Source organism: Stigmatopora argus, chromosome 17, assembly GCF_051989625.1.
Source record: "Stigmatopora argus isolate UIUO_Sarg chromosome 17, RoL_Sarg_1.0, whole genome shotgun sequence".
NCBI classification, from domain to species: domain Eukaryota; kingdom Metazoa; phylum Chordata; class Actinopteri; order Syngnathiformes; family Syngnathidae; genus Stigmatopora; species Stigmatopora argus.
The window spans coordinates 10,528,319-10,548,374 of NC_135403.1; the positions used below are offsets into that span (position 1 = coordinate 10,528,319).

The window sequence follows — 20,056 nt, forward strand, 5'->3', positions numbered from 1 at the left end:
TCAAGGGTTGAATTCCGGGTTTGGACCTCCATTTGTGGAGTTGGGATGTTCTCCCCATGCATGCGTACCCATAATTAGCTAAAATATGTTCCTGCACCTCCACAATCCTCGTCGAGATAAGCAGCATGAGAACGAACGAATGAAAATTTCCATTACAGATCTTTTCGCCACAATAAGATATTATGTCCTTTCAACAATTTTGCGTTACATGTTTTCTGAAGCAGAAAATACGAGAAACTCTTATATTTGATGAACACCATCAAGACATGGTTGACTGGAGGAATGCTGCATCATACCATGTCCATACAAAGCCTTCACTATTCAAACATATTTACAGTGACACATACACAAATTTTCCAAAATGTTCACCTACTAGTGTACAGTATATGAACAGAAAAGAATGAAATGTATTTTTAGTTGTGGAATTCCGTGTATTAATAGAATTCACAGACCTCAGAGCTTCTCCAAAGAAAGTGAGGCTAGATCCCATGATCCTCACACCCTGTGACTTCCTGTGACTCCCAAGCATTTTACAGAATGATCCCACCCTGATCACTTCTGCCTTTGTCTTGACTTTAGTTCTGATTCCACTCATTGGATGCTGTCCATCTACTTATGCTTATGATGATGTTTATTTTATTTACGGATGTCTACCCATAGAGGACTCCTTCCCAAAACTCGAGCAGGATCTCAGTATTAGTTGCCCCCCGCTGTCCATCCATCCAAGGCGGTGGAGATGGCAGACCCGGCGGAGTGCAGTATCAAAGTGGTATGTCGCTTCAGGCCGCTGAACAAGTCCGAAGTCGCCCGTGGAGACAAATACATCCCCAAGTTTCAAGGCGAGGACTGCGTGCATATGGCGGTAAGTAGAGGAAAAGGAAAATTGTACTTTAGTTATTATTTGTTTTCCAGTACAACTCAAGGAGAGCCGAAACAACAGCATTAAGAAAGTAGATTCATACGATTGATTTTAACAGACAATGTCAATTGACAATTTCTAATATGTTGCTATATTAGAATATTTGGGTGGTTTAGGTTTAGAGACCACTGGGATTGGATTATACAAGAAAAAAAGGAGTACAAATTCAGTCGCAATTAATTATATGAATAAAGTTAAATTAATGCTAATATTAAGGCACATTGTAACTGGCAGAATTATATTGTTTTATCTAATAATGTGTCCAGATAGTTGGTAGTTATGTCACTTCTCCAATAGTCATACATATCTTGACATTTTTGTGGTTTATAGGCCCAATGAGTATTTTTCACTGTGTGTTATGGGCTCATTTATGATATTCTGATCAAATATATTTACAAAAGAAGCAATGTCATTCGAGTGTACCATTTGAATGTATAATGAAGCCAAATCTCCCCCAAAAAATATACATATCAATGAATAAGATTTTTTTTTTATCCTTTATTTTCCCCAGGGCAAACCCTACTACTTTGACCGTGTATTCCAGTCCAACACTACTCAGGTGCAATTTTACAATGCTGTGGCCCAGAAGATTGTCAAGGGTAAGCTGAAAATTACTGCTGGTTTTGGTGTGGATACAGAAAACTCAAGCATTCACACTAAAAACTGTTTTCCCTGTCTTTATTTTTTTCAAATGCAGATGTCCTCGGGGGCTACAATGGTACAATATTTGCCTATGGACAAACGTCCTCTGGTAAAACACACACAATGGAGGTACAGTAATATCATAATACTATGACATGCTAATAATTTCTACAGAACTGTATGGTCCCTTTAATGTAGGTCTATTTCCTTCTTTGTGCTAAAGGGAAATCTCCACGATGGCGACATGATGGGAATCATTCCCAGAATTGTTGGGGATATTTTTAATTATATTTATTCAATGGATGAGAACCTGGAGTTTCACATTAAAGTAGGTCATTCATATGATTAAGAATCAAATATATATATAGATTATCTAATCTAATATATTCTTGTTTTTTTTCAGGTGTCGTATTTTGAAATCTACCTGGACAAAATCAAAGACTTGCTGGATGGTAATATTGAGGCTATACATACCAGCTATACATATATATATATATATATATATATATATATATATATATATATATATATATATATATATATATATATATATATATATATATATATACACACACATATATATACATATATGTATATATAGACATGTGTATGTATATATATATATATATATATATATATATATATATATATATATATATATATATATATATACACACATATATGTGTGTGTCCACCATGATAATTGGCATGATTTATAAACAAAATTTCTATTTTTTTCCTATTCTTCAGTAACAAAGACGAATCTTTCGGTCCATGAGGACAAAAACCGGGTGCCCTATGTAAAGGTAAAATGTTTTTATCATGTACACTGACTTAAGGCAAAGGGTCATTTCTTACATGTAAATGATGGGTCATCTACTCATATTTTTTATGAAATACAGTACTATATACAATGTAAAAATAACATATAGGCAACCATTTCAACATCCAATTGCTATTCCCTCTGAAAACATCATTTATAAAATTAGGTCAAGCATTTAATGGGCACATGCTAGTCAACATAAATGATGTACATTACGAATTCATTTGTCATTTTAGTTAGGTAAAATTTCCAACCCTTTTTACTTCATGTTCCCCTTGACAAGCATCACTCAGACACAATATGATTGGTCACAGTTTCTAGTACTAATAAACGCTTCTCTGTCAAGGCTGCCAGCAAAAGGGGCTCTTTAACACGCTTCCCTGTGCCTTGTGATGCGCATGTGTCCCCAGGGGTGTACCGAGCACTTCGTGTGCAGTCCCGATGAAGTCATGGAAGCCATTGATGAAGGCAAAAACAACAGAAGCGTGGCAGTCACAAGTGAGTTTGTGTGGTGTTTTTTTGCCTCTCATGGGTTCAACCTCACCCGAGTCTCCTGACCGACCCCCCCGCCTGGCGATAAGGCCTCTCAGTGCACAAGTGCAATAAAAAAGGCTTGACTCTGCATGGAGGAGAAATATTTCAAGTCATGTGGTAAATTTAATTATGGGTGCTTGGCTAAAAAGTGTAAAAAAAAATTGCCAGCTTTAATTATCTCTTCTGGCAATTGCCGTTACGCACATTCACACCTATATGGATAATTTGGTCTCGAATTAAACTAACATGCTTGTTTTGGCTGGAGCGTAGAGTTCATGCTGCTAAAAATTGGGAAAATTATGATGCTATATAGAGATTAAGACAGGGGTGTCCACACGGTGGTCCGTGGGCCAACTCTGGCCCGCTACCCTGCTTGTATTGGCCCAAAGCAATTGATGAAAATATCATTGAATAAGGTTTGGACATCCCTGTGCGAGCAGATATGAGAAAAAGTGTTTTTAATAGGCCTGCCATGTGCTGTTATGGTAGATTAAGAAAACAAAATTGGATGTTTTTGTCTGTCTTTGTATTTTTGCCAGACATGAACGAGCACAGTTCCAGAAGTCACAGCATTTTCCAAATCAATATCAAGCAGGAGCACACTCAAACAGAGCAGAAAATGATCAGCAAACTCTATCTCGTCGATCTGGCCGGGAGTGAAAAAGTACTAAGATCTCTTTTTGCATGATTATTACACTTTCATTCTCACAGACGAGCTAAGCAGTGTGTCAAATAATAATTATAATGCTTTTTCTTTCCAAGGTGGGTAAAACAGGGGCAGAGGGTACCGTGCTGGATGAAGCCAAGATGATCAACAAGTCCCTTTCTTCACTTGGAAATGTTATTTCAGCACTAGCTGAAGGCTCGGTAAGTAAAACTGAACATTTTTCGCCATTTTTGAGCAGCAATATTTTTCCATATTGCTTTCAAACCACCATGACAACTATTCATATATACTATAGTATTAATGTTAGCGTCAACTCTGTATATGGTGGATGAGGTGTCATTTTATTGTCCTGTTTTATGACTACAATCTAACTTTTGAATTTTAATTGCCCGTGTTAGGCGTACGTGCCATACAGGGACAGTAAAATGACCAGGATCCTACAGGACTCTCTAGGAGGGAACTGTCGGACCACCATGGTTATCTGCTGCTCCCCTTCTTCTTATAATGACGCTGAGACTCGATCTACACTCCTCTTTGGACAAAGGTACATCTCAGAATCAGAATTATTGGATTGCCAGGAAGCACAACAAAATAGAACAGTGTCTAGATAAATTCTGTCCTAAAATAAGCCTTATTTGTTGACCACTTTCTCCAAAACCAGGGCCAAGACCATCAAAAATACAGTAATTCTGAATGTGGAGCTTACGGCAGAGCAGTGGAAGAGCAAGTACGAAAAAGAGAAGGAGAGGAACAAGGTCCTGAGAACCAGCGTAACCTGGCTGGAAACTGAAATCAACCGCTGGAGGAAAGGTGATAACTTTTTTTAATTCAATGACTCTCGAACAAGGGTGTTAAACTCGGGTTGGTTCGCGGGCCGAGTTGACATCAACTTGATTTCATGTGGGCCGGACCATTTTAGATATAATATTTAGATTTATTTTTTATAAATGGATTAAAAGCCCTGAATATTCAGTTTTTTATAGATCTAAAACAATGTTTATTTGACCTTTTTTTAAATATATTTTTTAGATTTTACAAAATGATTTTTGAACTAAAAACACAAAAAATGGATTAAAAAATTACAATTATTGATTTAAAAGGGGGAAATCAGGAAATTTAATATACATCTATACTCTTCATTTTAATTTGATCCTAAAACAGAAAGTCGGCACTCATGATTTACTTTCCCGGGCCACACAAAATGATGCGGCGGGCCAGATTTGGCCCCCGGGCCGCCACTTTGACACATGTGCTCTAGAACATAAGGAATATGAATGTCTTGGTATAATCAATTATGTCTGTGGCCCATTAGGAGAGACTGTGCCAGTGGAGGAGCAGTTTGACAAGGAAAAGGCTAAAGAAGAAGCCAAAATGGCAGAAGTTCTTCCCAATGACAAGACAGAAGCCTTACCTGCACAAATCAGCCTTCCTGGCGTCAAACTTACGCCGGCTGAGACGGGACATTACGAGGCCGAGATGGCGAAACTCTACAAGGAAATGGATGACAAGGTAATGCGTTTAATCACAATGGAACAGTTGGACATTGGTAGGGACGGTGAAATATAAGTGAAACTGCACTAGAATGTCTTGATGTGTTTTCACTTGACCTCATATGACAGTGGTGTTCATCAGTTTTTCTATCAGACGTTCCAAAAATACAAGACATTATTTATGACCTCATTGGGTTAATGTCGCAGAATTATTGTCCCTCTTCTTTTTTGGCCAGCAGATGTCTCTTTTGGACAGTTTGGTTACAAAATTAGCAGTGATCATCTTGTCCATTCATCCTTCACCTCTTCCAGGACGAAGAGATTAATCAACAGTCTCAAATGGTGGAGACGATTAAGGAGCAGTTGTTGGACCAGGAGGAGGTGACAACTCTATTTCTCCTACCTTTCATCTGACCTCACCTGGCAACAACACCCATCATAATTGTCCATGATTGTACGGAGCAATAGCATCTGCGTGTGTTTGTTTAAAGCTCCTAGCCTCTTCCCGGCGGGACCACGACAGCTTGCAGACAGAGCTGAAACGTCTGCTGACGGAGAACGAAGCTTCCAAAGAAGAGGTGAAGGAAGTGCTGCAGGCCCTGGAGGAACTCGCTGTCAACTATGACCTCAAAAGCCAGGAGGTGGAGAACAAAACACAAGAGTTTGAAGCCCTCAGTGAGGAACTGAATGAAAAATCTGTAAGCCGTCCACCACTTCTTTAATATTACGCAGTTCATTACGACTACCCATCAAATTTCTTCTGTTTTTACGTCCTCTCCAGAGCTCGTTAGCCTCCATCGACTGTGAGCTCCTGAAACTGAAAGAGATGACCAACCACCAGAAGAAAAGGGTGGCAGAAATGATGGCATCATTACTCAAGGATCTCACCGAGATAGGCCTGGCGGTGGGAAGCAATGATATTAAGGTAAAAATAAATAAAAAAACAGACAGGATTTGAAGTTTTTCCTTCAAGTTTTAGTATTTTTGACCCCCCAGCAACATGAGAGTAGCGGCGTCATCGACGAGGAGTTCACGGTGGTCCGGCTTTACATCAGTAAGATGAAATCGGATGTCAAAACCATGGTGAAACGTTGCAAACAACTGGAAAGCTCCCAAGCTGACAGCACGCAGAAGATGGAAGACTCTGAGAGAGAATTAACAGCCTGCCAATTGCGTATATCTCAGGTAATCCGCTACTCTACACAACTGACTTGCCTTTTTTTAAACTACATTTGTTTATGTTTACTATTTTTCCCCATTTGTTTCTGCGTTTGCCTTCTTGTGGACAGTATGAAGCTAAAATCAAATCCCTGACAGACGGTCTCCAGAATGTGGAGCAGAAGAAAAGACAGTTGGAGGAAAATGTGGACTCTCTTAGTGAAGAAATAGTCAGGATCAGAGCCCAAGGTGAACACTACTGTGATATTTTCATTTATTCTGTCTATTCTATCTACTTTCTGAAAAATAAAGCAATGCTCTCCCTTCTAGAAAGAGTCAATGTGACGCAAAATGAGATTCAATCTGCCAATGAAGTGAAGGTATTCTGCTCCTTGCTGTCATATGTGCTATGCTGTGAAATTGAGCATTTATTTCTGTACTTTTCTGACCAGGAAACTGTGGAGAAGCAAATCCTGTCTCACAGAGAAGCCCATCAGAGGCAAATAAGCAATCTGAGGGATGAGCTTGACAGCAAAGACAAGATAATCACCGAGCTACAGGAGTAAGAAACCACTTTCAATTATCACTCATGACTAGTCGCAAACTCATTTTGAATGCGTGCACAGTCAAAACCAGGAGATCCAGCTGGAACAGGAACGATGGCGAGTGGAGCATGAAAAGCTCAAGGCGGTGGAGCAAGAGAAGAGTCGCCAACTGCAAGAGCTCACGTAACATCTCAGCTTCTCTTCCTTGGAATTTCTGTTACAAAGAGTTATTATAATACATTTATTTTTTTGATAGGGAGATGCAGGACAAGCGGGAGCAAACAAAGCAGGACCTGAAGGGACTGGAAGAAACTGTGGTCAGTTCCAAGATTGTATACAGAAGGGTTGGGAATATTGTTTTGAAAAAAAAAAGAAAACTACAGTGTATACTTGTTTTTCACTTACCAAAAAGCAAACAAACATATATTTCAGCACCACCCAAAAGTGAATGCAGCAGTGTCTAAAACACATGTGCCAAAGTGGCGGCCCGGGGGCCAAATCTGTCCCGTCGCATCATTTTGTGTGGCCCGGGAAAGTAAATCATAATAATCGGACATAATAATAATCTGACATAGGCTTTGTCATCATCATCGACTCGACAAAAGCCTAATTGTCATCATACCCAGCTGCGTATGACGAATTTGGTAGTCATGAGTGCCGACTTTATGTTTTAGGATCAAATTAAAATAAAGAGTGTAGATGTATATTAAATTTCCTGATTTTCCCCCTTTTGAATCAATAATTGTAATTTTTTAATCCATTTTTTCTGTGTTTTTAGTTCAAAAATCATTGTGTAAAATCTAAAAATATATTTTAAAAAAAGCAAAAATAAACATTGTTTTAGATCTATAAAAAAACGGAATATTCAGGACTTTTAATCCAGTTCTTTTAATCCATTTATTAAAAAAAATCTAAATATTATATCTAAAATGGTCCGGCCCACATTAAATCGAGTTGACGTTAACGGGGCCCGCGAACCAACCTGAGTCTGACACCCCTGGTCTAAAGATTAAAAAAAGAAAATCCTCATTTTTATGCTTCATTGGCCACTTTGGTTATAAAATCATTTCAGTAGCAAACAATCACATTTTCTGCATAAAGGAGTGAACAAATGAGTTATTAATTTCCACATTTTGTAAACAGGATGATGTAAAACTGCTGACATAATGTAACTCTGAGCTGTCACGCACTTTTTAGTTTTTCTGCCCCAAAGTGAAGGCAGCAGGGTATAATAACATGTTTGCTTACTACAAAATTATAATGATTACATGAGCCATGTTTTAATCCCCCCCAACCTCCAAATCTTTTTCATCTTGTTTTATACGTCCAGGCTCGGGAGCTGCAGACACTTCACAACCTCAGAAGACTTTTCGTCCAAGACTTGGTCATTAAAGTCAAAAAGGTCAGTTCACATTCCGTAATAAAACATCAACAGGCACAAAATACAACTTTAATGAAAACTTAAATACAGTTTAAGATGAATTTCTTACCAAAAGCATTCATCATAACCAAACATCATCTTTGTACACTATACAAATCTCATTCTAATACTCCTTTCTTTAAATATTATACATTATTATTATTGACTCCAACATTATGTTAACTGCTGGCCATTTAAAATTGAACATTCATGAGATTATTATTACAGGCATAGTAGGTTATCATCATAAATTACTGTGCAGGGATCTGATTGACAAGATCTGAATGATTTGTGACTGTAAATATTGATTTTTTATTTATTTAAAACAACAACAAAACGTTCCAATGTTCTATTTGGCATTACACTGACCCCATGTTTTTCCTACAACGATGACTATTTAAATGCCTGCTTTGAACACATTCTATTTAATTTGTACTGCGCTGAAAAATGCTTCAATCTGGAGTGCACGACTGAATTTCTGCAAACCATCTGGTTCTCCAAAGGTGGCATCTATAAACAAATTGGGCCTTGAGCTCAGAGCTCATATCCACCAATCCTCATGCTGGGCTTGGTATGATTAACAGAACAGCTTTCTTAAAATAAACAAAATTGTTTGACTAAGAAGGGTACTTTGTTAACCCAATTGAAAGCAATTCTGACAATGCCACTGCTTTAATCCATTTGTCAAAATATACTCCAAATAAACACCTTCCAACAGAATGCTCAGGTGAGCTCAGAAGAACGAGAGGTCAGCACTGCCCAGAAACGGAAGATATCCTTCCTGGAAAACAACCTGGAGCAGCTTACCAAAGCTCACAAACAGGTAACTGCATCTACTACTATACAAAAACATAAATGACCAAAACAACAACAAAGAGAAATCATACTAGTAAAGCTAATACAAAAAACATGCAGCTTTATTTTGGTTTATTTTGGCCCTCAAAGTAAGTTCGACACCACTGCACGATGTATTTACCCAATTTTAAGTCCGCTATATTGCGTCTTCACTCTATTACAGCTGCTACAAGACAATGCTTCCCTCAATTCTGAAATTCCTAAAATGGAGAAGCGTTTGCGAGCCACAGTTGAACGGATCAAAGCCCTGGAGGGCGCTCTGAAGGACGCCAAAGAGAGTGCCGCCCGTGACCGCAAACGCCACGAGGAGGAAGTTGAGCGCATCAGGGAGGCCACCAAGCCTAAAAACATGGCGAGGAGAGGCTCAGCTCAGATTGGTAGATCCAGACGCACATTCATTTTCATCATCACTGTTCAAATAGGTCATCAACCTTTAGGAATGGTCCAAATTTGGACGGACCAATTTCTCCCAGAAAGCTCGACATTGCCGCATTTTACATTTTGGATAATAATGTCTTCCACGGAATGGGTGTCAAATATTACGATTACATATTAATATGACTAATCTTTGCTCTGTGTCTTATGCAGCCAAGCCCATTCGACCCGGTCAACTGCCAGGTGCCTCGCTTTTGAACCCAAATGGAAACAGGTCCAACCTCCTCCAGAGTTATGGGGGCATCAAAGAAGGGGATGACAGGCAAGAAAGGAATAAATTAATTAATCCATTTGTCACATTGGCCTACACCAAGGGTGTCAGACTCGAGTTGGTTCGCGGGCCGCTTTAACGACAACTCGATTTCACGTGGGCCGGACCATTTTAGATATAATATTTAGATATATTTTTTTATAAATGGATTAAAAGCCCTGAATATTCATTTTTTTATAGATCTAAAACAATGTTTATTTTAGCTTTTTTGATATCGTTTTAGATTTTACTAAATGATTTTTGTAACTAAAAACACAGAAAAATGGATTAAAAAATTACAATGAATGATTTAAAAGGGGGAAAATCAGGAAATTTAATATACATCTATACTTTTCATTTTAATTTGATCCTAAAACAGAAAGTCGGCACTCATGATTTACTTTCCCGGGCCACACAAAATGATGCGGCGGGCCAGATTTGGCCCCCGGGCCGCCACTTTGACACAGGTGGCCAAGACAGTTCCGTTATTTAGCGTTTTGACTGCAGAGAACTGAATTTTCCAATGTATTTTTCCCTTATATATCCATATATTATTTAATGCAAGTTTACGCTAATCATGAGAGATTCTGGGATCACTTTCACCAATCCTTCTTTGATCGTTGCTTTGGTACATTCCGTACAATTTAGGCATGCAATATCAAAAGAAAGACATCTTCTGTTGTTTGCGCCTGTCCTCATTCTTCCCTTCTTTTATCCCAACAGCTCTTGAAGGTCATCTAAAAGCAAAGTATGAAGATCACATCATTCTTTTTCCGTCAAAGTGTACATACTGTATACTTTCTGTCTGCATTGGCTGTTCAAGTTACTCTTTTAAACTTCCCATTCGCTGTACAAATATTATATCCTTCCAAAAGTGCTCTGACTTATTTCCACATGCATAGTTATTAACACCAAATTAAAAAAAAATGTAACAATGCCTTGCCTGCAAATACTTGGACAGCAGATTGTAGGATTATAGCATTCATTGTGCTTCCATTGATACATTTGAGTAAAAATAAATTGGTAAAAAATTGAGGTACAAATACATTTCTAATATGGATGTAGAGGAGACATTTGAAGACTAAGATTGAAAATCTTCAGAATATAAAACTAAGGCTGTATAGTACAGTGATGTCAGTATATACAGTAATTATAGTCAATTACTGTCCTTCACCGAAAGGGCGTGCTCTTGCACAAAACGATTGTTGGGTGTGAAACAAAAAAACAACAGAAAATATACAAGGTTTTCTGTGTTGGTGCATTCTTCTCTACTGAATATTATTTTTGGTATCAATGTTATTCAAGTGCCTGAATTCAACATTACTGTTTTAAATGGTCAGACTGTTTTCCATGATTGCTGTTACCAGATCAGGCTACTGAATCATTTATGATTATTCTGCTTGGATTTGAAACACCCCATTTTGATCCTATAGACAGCTGTAATGGCGAAATGATTTAAATAAATCTGATTTGGAAATCGGAATATTTAACAAGGAACTTTAATTGGATCGTGGTTAAACTAACATTCATGCAAATGTGACACATAAACCTTTGTCATATGTCAGTAACAATTGTGATGACTGTGACTGGAGGAAAAAAACAAGCAGAAAACAACCGAGAAAATACTGGAAAGGTGCAGACTGGAATAAAGAACTCCTGATGGAGACTACAGCATGTAGACAGCGTTAAAAACAACGAAAACACACGAGCTCATTTCGGAATTCAGGTAAAACTGCCTTCAAAATAAACTCACAATATGCGCTACTGGCTCGGCTCTCTTAACCCGTAACACATTTTAACGCAAAATAGAATGACAAAATATTGAATATGAATATTTACATTCTGGGGCATGTGATTGTTATTTATTTTCATATCAATTTTAAATGTTAGCGTAGTTTTATAAACAGTGATGTAAAATTACTGTGAAAGTTATAACCGGATATGGCTTTGTTGCCACATCACACTTGTTAGCTTGCAAGCGAGGCGGGGGATTGTGAACAGAGCGAAAAACCTGGAGATACGCCGCGGACTAATCGGAACTGTCCATTTGAAGGGAAAACTTCCTCCTCATTGACGTGTCAAACAAACAAAAAAAAGACATCGTTTGGGATTTTTAAGGTCAGTATATGTCATTTTCAGTTGGGGGACCTTTTTGTCCCAGAATTTGGGCTATTGGCTCGTCCCTTGAGTGACTTTGGATGCACGCTGTTGCAGGTTGTATGTTTCGTTATCTCGGTGAACCTGCAGCGCTTTTTCCACGCTTGAAGTCACGGTAGGTCACGATCCCGATGAATGTCGGATAAATTGAAGGTTTAAAATGAAAATCCCAAGCAATATCCCCGAGGAAAGCGTCAGTGTGGGTGGCACGTGCCTAGTTTTGAGGCGATTTCCTATTCGATGTGTTGTGTCTCTTTTGCCCACTTTAGAGCAGCCGCCTTCGCCCCCGGGGATGTTGACTCGGTGCGCTTTGTTGACCAAATCACATGGATTAAACTTCTTTGTTCCGTATTGCTGTTGTCTGTTGTCGGACTGGAAGCGACCCTGCTCCCCACCCCAAGCCGTGTTCCCCCCCATCATCCCCGCTATGCGCCCCAGCCATTCTCCTGCCACCCAAGTCCCCTCCCATTTTGACACCCAAGATACTTGTTTTCCTCTTTCAATTCTTCTCTTAAAAATCTGTCGGTTGTCCAACATCAGCCTAGTTTGGCTGCAATTCAGCTGCTCCGCTTTAGGAAGCACATGTTGGAGTGGATGCTGTTCAGGGCTAAGCCACATCTGTTTTGAATGAACCACAGGGACAAAAGGCTGTCCAAGCAAACCCATGTGTGTTTATGCTGCCACAGTGCCCGAGCTGCAGATGTGAGCAGACAAAGGCATAGGTTGTGATCCCACTGTTGATGCAGACCGGATTTTCTCTCGTTTGCACACCAACAACCGTGACCCGGTGTTGATGCAGACCTGATTTTGTCAGCTTCACGCTCCAAGAACCACGGCATTCTCGACATGCATGCCACAAGTGTTTGGATCGACAAAAAACAGTTTAGTTTTATTTCTTTACCGGCCCTGTTTATCTTGGGGTATACGTTCCAGACCCGCTTGCGTTGGGTGAAAATCTGGAACATAAGGAGACATAGGAAAATATTGTTTAACACATTATTAAGTATTGTTTACATTCTGCCTCCATTATGAAATGGGAGCCCATTGTATCACACCCAGAAGAGGTAATAAGTGCTAAATTCAAGCTCCGTTACTTCCAGAAAAAAGGATTCGTTAAAAACCGAACCATGCAATTTTATCTAACAGAACTCCCGTGTTTGATGGTCATAAAAATTCAAACACCTACGGCAGACTAAAAAGAGAATAGATTTAATAATAACTGTAGCCAGAGACTTCCATCAAGCACAAATACCCCCAAAATTAATAGAGCTAATTTGTTCAACATTATAAATAAAAATATATAAACCTTTTGTCTTTAACACAGACGTTTTTGTCCACAAACTAAGGAACTTTCGTTCTGAAACGGTGTGCTGTCCATTTGGTTATCGCTGCCAGATCTCCAAGTTAAATTGGTTGGACGTCTATTCCCATCAATGGCATTGACTTAGTTATTTAATTTAGCCCTTGTGTTACAGTAGGACTAAATTGCAGAACTGCTTGATGACTCTTTTGGAAATAGGCACATGATTTAAAACTGACTATTTAATTTCACAGTTGGTGTGTAGAAACGCACTCATGGGCCCAACTATTTTTTCAGCAACATTAGACTAAATCTCCCATAATGCGGTATGTCCCTTTTAAACTGCAACTTCTCAGGAAGCGGATCAGCTTAACAATGCACTACAAGGAAATATAAAGACAGCAAGCCCCCCCGACTGTAGTTAAATCCCTGTCCGACTGAACGTCCCTAAGGTCTACATTATTTGTTGACAGGGATTATTTCATCAGACATTTCTAATATTTGTTTTTGCTAAAATGGTAAGAAATAGGCATTATAGCGGATTTAATACTGAAGAGATCTGTTCATCATGTCAGTTTTATAGTTGATTGATGCCAACAGCAGTTTCAGGGGATAAGATTAAATATTGCGCTACTATGGGTTGTCGTTCATGGTAGACACTGAGCAGTGTTTTAACAAGTTTATCACTCAACAGTAAAATAAAAGGGTTACTTGGATGGCAGGGGATGGACACAAAGGGATCCCTAGAGGAATATTCAGTACAATCTAAACAGATAAAGCTATCGCCAGACTAACTAACAGTACGACATTTCCATATTACTGTAAATTTGATTCTGTTTTGTGTGAATCCGACTGTCCTCGGAGAAAAGCAACAGCAATTCCTTATCACGATGTAAGCGATGCGACACTGAAGAGCTTGTTTCTGTTTGGTAGGACAGGAGGTCACATGAGGCTCTGCCTAATATGCAATTCATTCAACTCATCAGATGTTCCTTGACAGAGTTATTCATCGGGGCATGAGTATGTATGTGCTAAAGCATGTATTGTATAACTACTCAAAGCCGAGTTGTTATGTAATACCGTGCGTGTTGCTCATGGTCTTGAAAGATTGAAGGCCCAGACGGCTCTCCCCACTGTAGATCTATTCTCAGTGTTAGACTGTGAGTCTAAGCTTCAGAGTCTGCGCATTTTCCTGCATGAGGTGGTGCCCCCTTATAGATTCAGCCGCATGTTCTCACGCCTCACTAAAAGCACCTGCTTTTTGCTGCTTACACATCAAAGATGTCAGTCCTTGCGGCTGCTATTTTAGGGAGGAAGGAAGGAGAATCCGAGCTGAGTGATGCAGTGACTCACTTGCTGTTGGAGTGCCCCCGGTATTTAATGAGTTAACAGACAAAAGCGCACTCTCTTCCAAATGGAACAATATGACCTCCTTTAAGCCTGTCCCCTGACTCCAATACTGACTGCTTATGATAAAATAAAGATCTTTCAGTTTTCAGATCTAAGTTGATGAGTAATTATGCGAAGTTTCTCACGCACTAATTTTTATTTCGGGATTCTGTCAGTGTAGGAATCCTGCTTGGCCTAACCATTGTAGTTATCGGATTGCATGCACGGTCTGTAGGTGGGATCAGGTTGTCATCACATTTAGTCCTAAACCAGGGGATCATTTACAAGGCGAGATATCCTGAGCTGTTGTATCGCTTACCAGAGCAATCGTCATTAACTGTGGTGCCCTTTTCTGCCTAATGCGCAATATCATTGTTTGGAAGTTGTTGCTATAACTGCACGCAATCGACCAACCAGTTTCAAGAGTATTCAGTCTATTTCATTTTTTGTGTTGTATTCAGCCTTGCTGGATGTTTATTAAAATTGCAGCTGCTGACATTAAGCTGTCTTATCTCTCACAGCCAAGCAGTTCCCTGGTCAGATATGAAGAGCCCTCCAGGCTTGGATCGCTGAGCAGCTGAGATCGGCCTTACAAAAAATAAAAAATAAAAAAAACGTGCCCTCTGACAGCCATGGCTGATAGAGATGGGCTTCCCATTGCCCCGGGACAAGTCTACGTTGAAGTGGAATACGACTATGAATACAAGGCAAAAGACAAGACGATCATTATACGGCAGGGAGAGTGCTACATGCTAGTTAAGAAAACCAATGAGGATTGGTGGCAGGTAAGGAAGGATGAGGGCACAAAGGCTTTCTATGTGCCAGCCCAGTATGTCAGAGAAGTTCGACGGGCCCTGCTGCCTCCCCAGAAGCCCACCTTGAAAGCCAAGCCTTCTGTCCTCGATATTTGCATCACTTCAAATGAGAACCTTAACCGACCACAGCCAGAAATGTCCAGCTTTGGGCGTCCGTCACCTTCCTCCACGCCATCGCCTTCCTCAGACCGCGTGACGCCGCCGGCTCTGCCTAAGGATGCTAACCAGAATTTGGGAAGTCCACATCATTGCAAGGTGGTGGCCGAACTTGTCCTTCTTCACAATAACAATAATCATCATCTTGCCAACAATTCAACTCTGCCACGGACACGAGCTGACTCGCCTCCAATCAAAGAGGAGAGCAACCACAACAGAAGTCCAGACAGTGACAAAACTTCCCCACAATGTGACGTAACGGGAAATGGACTCGGCAAGCTCCACAATGACTCCGAGTCGGGCGATGAGCTTAGTAGCAGTTCAACAGAACACATGCAGGTAAGACCTGAACACAGTACTCCTAAAAATGTGATATTTTCCCAAACCATTGCGATTTCTACATCTTACCATATTTATTTGAGTATAACGCGCAAACGAACTTTGCTTCAGTTTTTTGGTACAAAATTTTGCACGTTATTCTCGAAAATAATATGGCAGTCTCATAGCTTGATGGTGTGCTGGATAATTTGGGTCCTTTTTAGTTAATGGTCATTTTATGTGCATGATTAAATTACTCCATTTGCTAACAATAGTTGATTACCAAAACCTTGTTCTATTCTGGTGTTGTATGCATTGGTGGAATAAACCCTGCCTGAAAGGTAAGTACAGGTAAGTTCAGCCCAATTTGCTTGTTTGGAAGATGCAGTTTCATTTCTGAATTTGCATGTGTTACTTTTGTACCCTTGAGGATATTTTCCTCAACTTGAATTGGGGGGAATTGGGAGGGTACGAGAGGAAGGGAGATGCCACAGAAACTGGACTCTAACCTCACTTAGCGGAAGAGCAGAAGTGGCCCAGGACTGCCAACGTAAGCCAATTTTCAGGTGGCTTATCCAGGGAGGATCGACTTGTTTGTAGACCCCTATGCTGCTTGTGCTCTTTATTCCACAGGCAGCAGAAGGCTCCTCTACCATGAACAAAGAGAGGGAGACTTGAATGGAAAGTAGGTCATATCAGAGGGAGGATCTGTCTGTAGCCCCCCGTCCTCGACTGTGGGGACCACTGTGTAAAAGAGGCGGTGTATGTGTCAATGTCGTGAAGTGAAGGAAAGTGAGAATGGATGCACTCTATGATGATTTAGCCACAACATAGTTAGCTGGGTCATTATTGACGTCCTTCAAAAGACCCCCAAGGGGTACCAACATTGATGTTTTTTGTGTTGCGGCCAGTCGTGCATCAACCTTTTTGAATTTCATGCCTGTCAAAACACTTGTGCTAAAATTTACATGCATGGCCAAGTGCAAATGTTTTTTTCACAACAGCCTTCAAGAGATTCAGATAAGATGCAGACAGCGTAGGCCAAAAATGTGATGTGAAGTTCAGTGCTGTTGGTATCTTCCATTGCAGGTGGAACTTATTCCCCCTTCTTCCTCTTTCTAGTCTCTTGATTTGTCGCTTTTGGCTGGTTGCCAGGGAATCGAGGCATGCTGCAGAAAAGCCTAATTTTGTAACTCTGTCTCATTGCTATATTTTGGATTGGATAACTTTATTCATCCCGTATTCGGGAAATTTCGTTGTCACAGTAGCAAGAGGGTGAGGATGCAGAAATAGGAGAGGCATTTTAGACATAAATAGACAGGTAATAAGTAAGTTAATAAATAAATACATGAATAATTATATAAATAAATAAGCGTGTTGCTGAAATACATATATATATATACATATACACATACGTGTACATACACATATGTACACATACATATATATAAGCACATATATACATACATACACATAGATGTACATGGATGCATACGGTAGGTCTTAACACTCAGCCATTTGTTTAGTTAAAGAGCCTGACAGCTGATGGGAGGAAGGATCTGCGGAAGCGCTCATTTCTGATGAGTCTGGATGGGTGAAGTTGCATTAGGCGACTTTGCAAGATTTTAAACATGTTAACGGCTTGAAGACTGAGTTTTTAATATCCTTGTGCAAACACAACCAGCGACTCCATTTTTCAAATGACTTTTGGGGACTTTTATATACTGGCACATTTTTTTTTAGCAATTCAAGAGATTATTCTCTTTGGTCCTTTGGCAACAGCAGAGGCAGCTGTATCCTTTGGTCCTATGTCACCTTTAGTTTCTATTTTAAATCTTGTTGCACCCTATCACCATGGCAGTTGTTGATATTTGGTTATTGTTTTCACGTGTTGAAACCTCTATAACTGTCACTGGAGTCTTTTCATGGTATGGCAAGAGCAGAGTGACATAATGAATGGGCACACTGTTCTATATGTGGTAATGTGTTAGAGACCAAATCATGTTTTTCCGCTAGATGTGTCACCAAGTGGAAGATTCGCTGGTCCAAAGTGAGTTTTTGTCTGAGGCTGTGCCCTATGAAGCCAGTGGTCAGCCATGCACTCTCTCATTCCACGATGTGATTGGAGCGGTCTGCAACCTTTTGAGGCTAACCTCTTTCCCTGCCAAAATAATGTCTTACACAATTCAACTACAAACCACCACACTCTTTCTCTTATATACTCCGACCACGTTTTGGTTCTTAATTCTCAGTCACTTGTTGAAAAACACCGCAAAGGTCTAAATGTAAATATTCCACATATTTGATGACTGAATTCTGCGACAGCAAGGATTAAGACATTTGTTATTGGATTAGGAGTGTTCGTGAATAGACCGCAATACAGACTGTTTTTTGGTTGTTGTTTTTTTGCTTGTCCAACTAGGTGCATGCCGAAATATATGCACTCCTTTTGAACCTGTGGCAGGATTTACTGCTGCTATTCTGAATCGGATAATTAAGACAACCTTTTTCTCTTGCAATTGGCTCTGTATTGGTCTTCAAACAAACAGCAGAAGCAATTGAGGTCTCCTAGGAAGCGTTTTTGGGCTCCTGTGTAGAAACAAGAGCATGCAGTGTATTTGCAGGTTTTTACAAAAAAACATTGTTTTTGCACATGTATAATTAAGGGAGTCTACATCTAGGAAGTGGAGTCAAAAAAAGATGTAAAATTTACAAAAATGTTGTGTAATCTCTCACTTGAGCCAATAGGCTTACTCCTCGTGCAACTGAAAAGGAGGCCCTAGCTTGTTTTCCAGTGCATACTTGACATTCTTGCCTTAGTGCCTACACACAGTGCTGTACAGTGAGGGAAGAAAAAAGTCAACGAAAGTCCGTTCTCTTCTCATAAGTGAGACACCAGGTTTCTAATCCAATATAAAATGGGGCTGCTACTGCATTTACTCCTGGTCTTAAAATAATAATGCTGTATTGGATTTCTTTAGCACTTTTCCATTCTGTTTACTCACTTCTTTTTCCCTCTGTCAGGGAACCTTTGCAGTCTCTTTTGTCTTCTTACACAGCTGTCTCTGCTGCTTCCTATTTTCAAAATCCCACCGATTCCTCTTTGAATCATTCTTTTTGATAATCTTGTCTGAAGTCATTTTGGTGAAGAGCAATAAAATAGTCAGGACAAATATACCCCCTAGTCTCTGGTCACCTTTTTTTTCACGCCAATCCTGATCTGTACCTCTGTGTTACAGCAAGCGGATTAGATCCGTAAACCCAGAGGGGCTCAGCCTTCAAGAGAACCTTGAGAGCTGATGTTGACAAATCACGCCTTGACAATCTTGTGTGTCAGGGGTTAAGGATTAAAAACTTCTCTTAAAAGGTGTGCATTATAAGGTTAAAAATAGGTCTGTTTATTCGATCACTGCCATCCTCTGTAGTCAAATGGAAACTAATTGGTTAATACTACTATATTAATAAATAATGGCTCTTTAAAACCTGATCATAAAAAAAAAGAATCGATCTGGCCCGATTTTTGATAAAGTCATTGATTGCTCTTTATAATCCAGTATTCAGACTATTCCACATCCAGTACCATTGCCCACGTGGTTGCGGCCCAGCCCGGCATTGATTTAGGCATCGAATGATGGTAAAGCATCACTTACTTTCCTCTCCCACCCATTGCTATATGTGGGTCAGTCAGTTCCTCTCCTGTTTTTCACTGTGTCTGTCTGGGCCTGACTCACTAATACGTATATCCTGGTGGACTGGCAAAGCATGTATCCAGAAAAAGTAAGATCGCATTATTGTTCTTCTTTTGATAAAGTGCTATTATTATTTTTTCCAGCTGCTTCTGTCCTTGAGTCTCTTACATTCTTATCCAAAACACATTGTTCTAGGTATTTCGTTGTGTTTTCTAACGTGTGAGAGATTCATTTTTCGTATTTTTAGCTTATAATCATCAGAAGTCTTGTCTTTGTATATAATTTAGGGATGCCCAAAACATTGGATGCTCAACGCTCAGTTACATAAGCAATGCTAGATGTTTTACAGCCTTTGAACAGCTGATGTCCCTTTTTGGGGTGAGTAGACAGGTCAAGTTATTTGTGCACTCAGCCTTCTGCATTTTTACTTTACCTTATTTGTCTGGGAAGCCATATATCACGAGACAGGGAAGCCATTTGGCAATGGTGTTTGG

At 39.7% G+C, this 20,056-nt stretch overlaps 2 protein-coding genes across 6 annotated transcripts in view; both read left to right on the forward strand.

The window, feature by feature from the left end:
* Positions 1-586: 586 nt before the first annotated feature.
* On the forward strand, positions 587-11,221 carry LOC144091683 (kinesin-1 heavy chain-like). Its single transcript, XM_077624226.1, has 26 exons — positions 587-862; positions 1,431-1,518; positions 1,617-1,690; positions 1,785-1,889; positions 1,965-2,013; positions 2,312-2,367; positions 2,795-2,882; positions 3,458-3,582; positions 3,681-3,785; positions 3,984-4,129; positions 4,247-4,395; positions 4,898-5,094; positions 5,388-5,456; positions 5,567-5,773; positions 5,857-6,000; positions 6,072-6,260; positions 6,365-6,482; positions 6,564-6,613; positions 6,686-6,795; positions 6,860-6,961; positions 7,035-7,095; positions 8,109-8,180; positions 8,917-9,021; positions 9,217-9,430; positions 9,642-9,750; positions 10,462-11,221. Exons 1-26 carry the CDS (start codon positions 737-739, stop codon positions 10,466-10,468), a joined length of 2,865 nt encoding a protein of 954 aa, XP_077480352.1. The 5' UTR covers positions 587-736; the 3' UTR covers positions 10,469-11,221.
* A 489-nt stretch (positions 11,222-11,710) lies between these two features.
* Positions 11,711-20,056, forward strand: part of LOC144091971 (rho GTPase-activating protein 12-like) — a 37,565-nt gene continuing 29,219 nt past the window's right edge. For 2 of the 5 annotated variants that reach the window (XM_077624687.1, XM_077624691.1), the window contains exons 1-3: positions 11,739-11,856; positions 11,953-12,010; positions 15,106-15,894. In XM_077624687.1, the coding sequence (XP_077480813.1) occupies positions 15,217-15,894 (678 nt within the window). In that variant the 5' untranslated portion in view covers positions 11,739-11,856; positions 11,953-12,010; positions 15,106-15,216. Of the gene's footprint in view, positions 11,857-11,952; positions 12,011-15,105; positions 15,895-20,056 lie in introns of all 5 variants that reach the window. The other 3 variants (XM_077624690.1, XM_077624689.1, XM_077624688.1) reach the window with 3 other exon arrangements.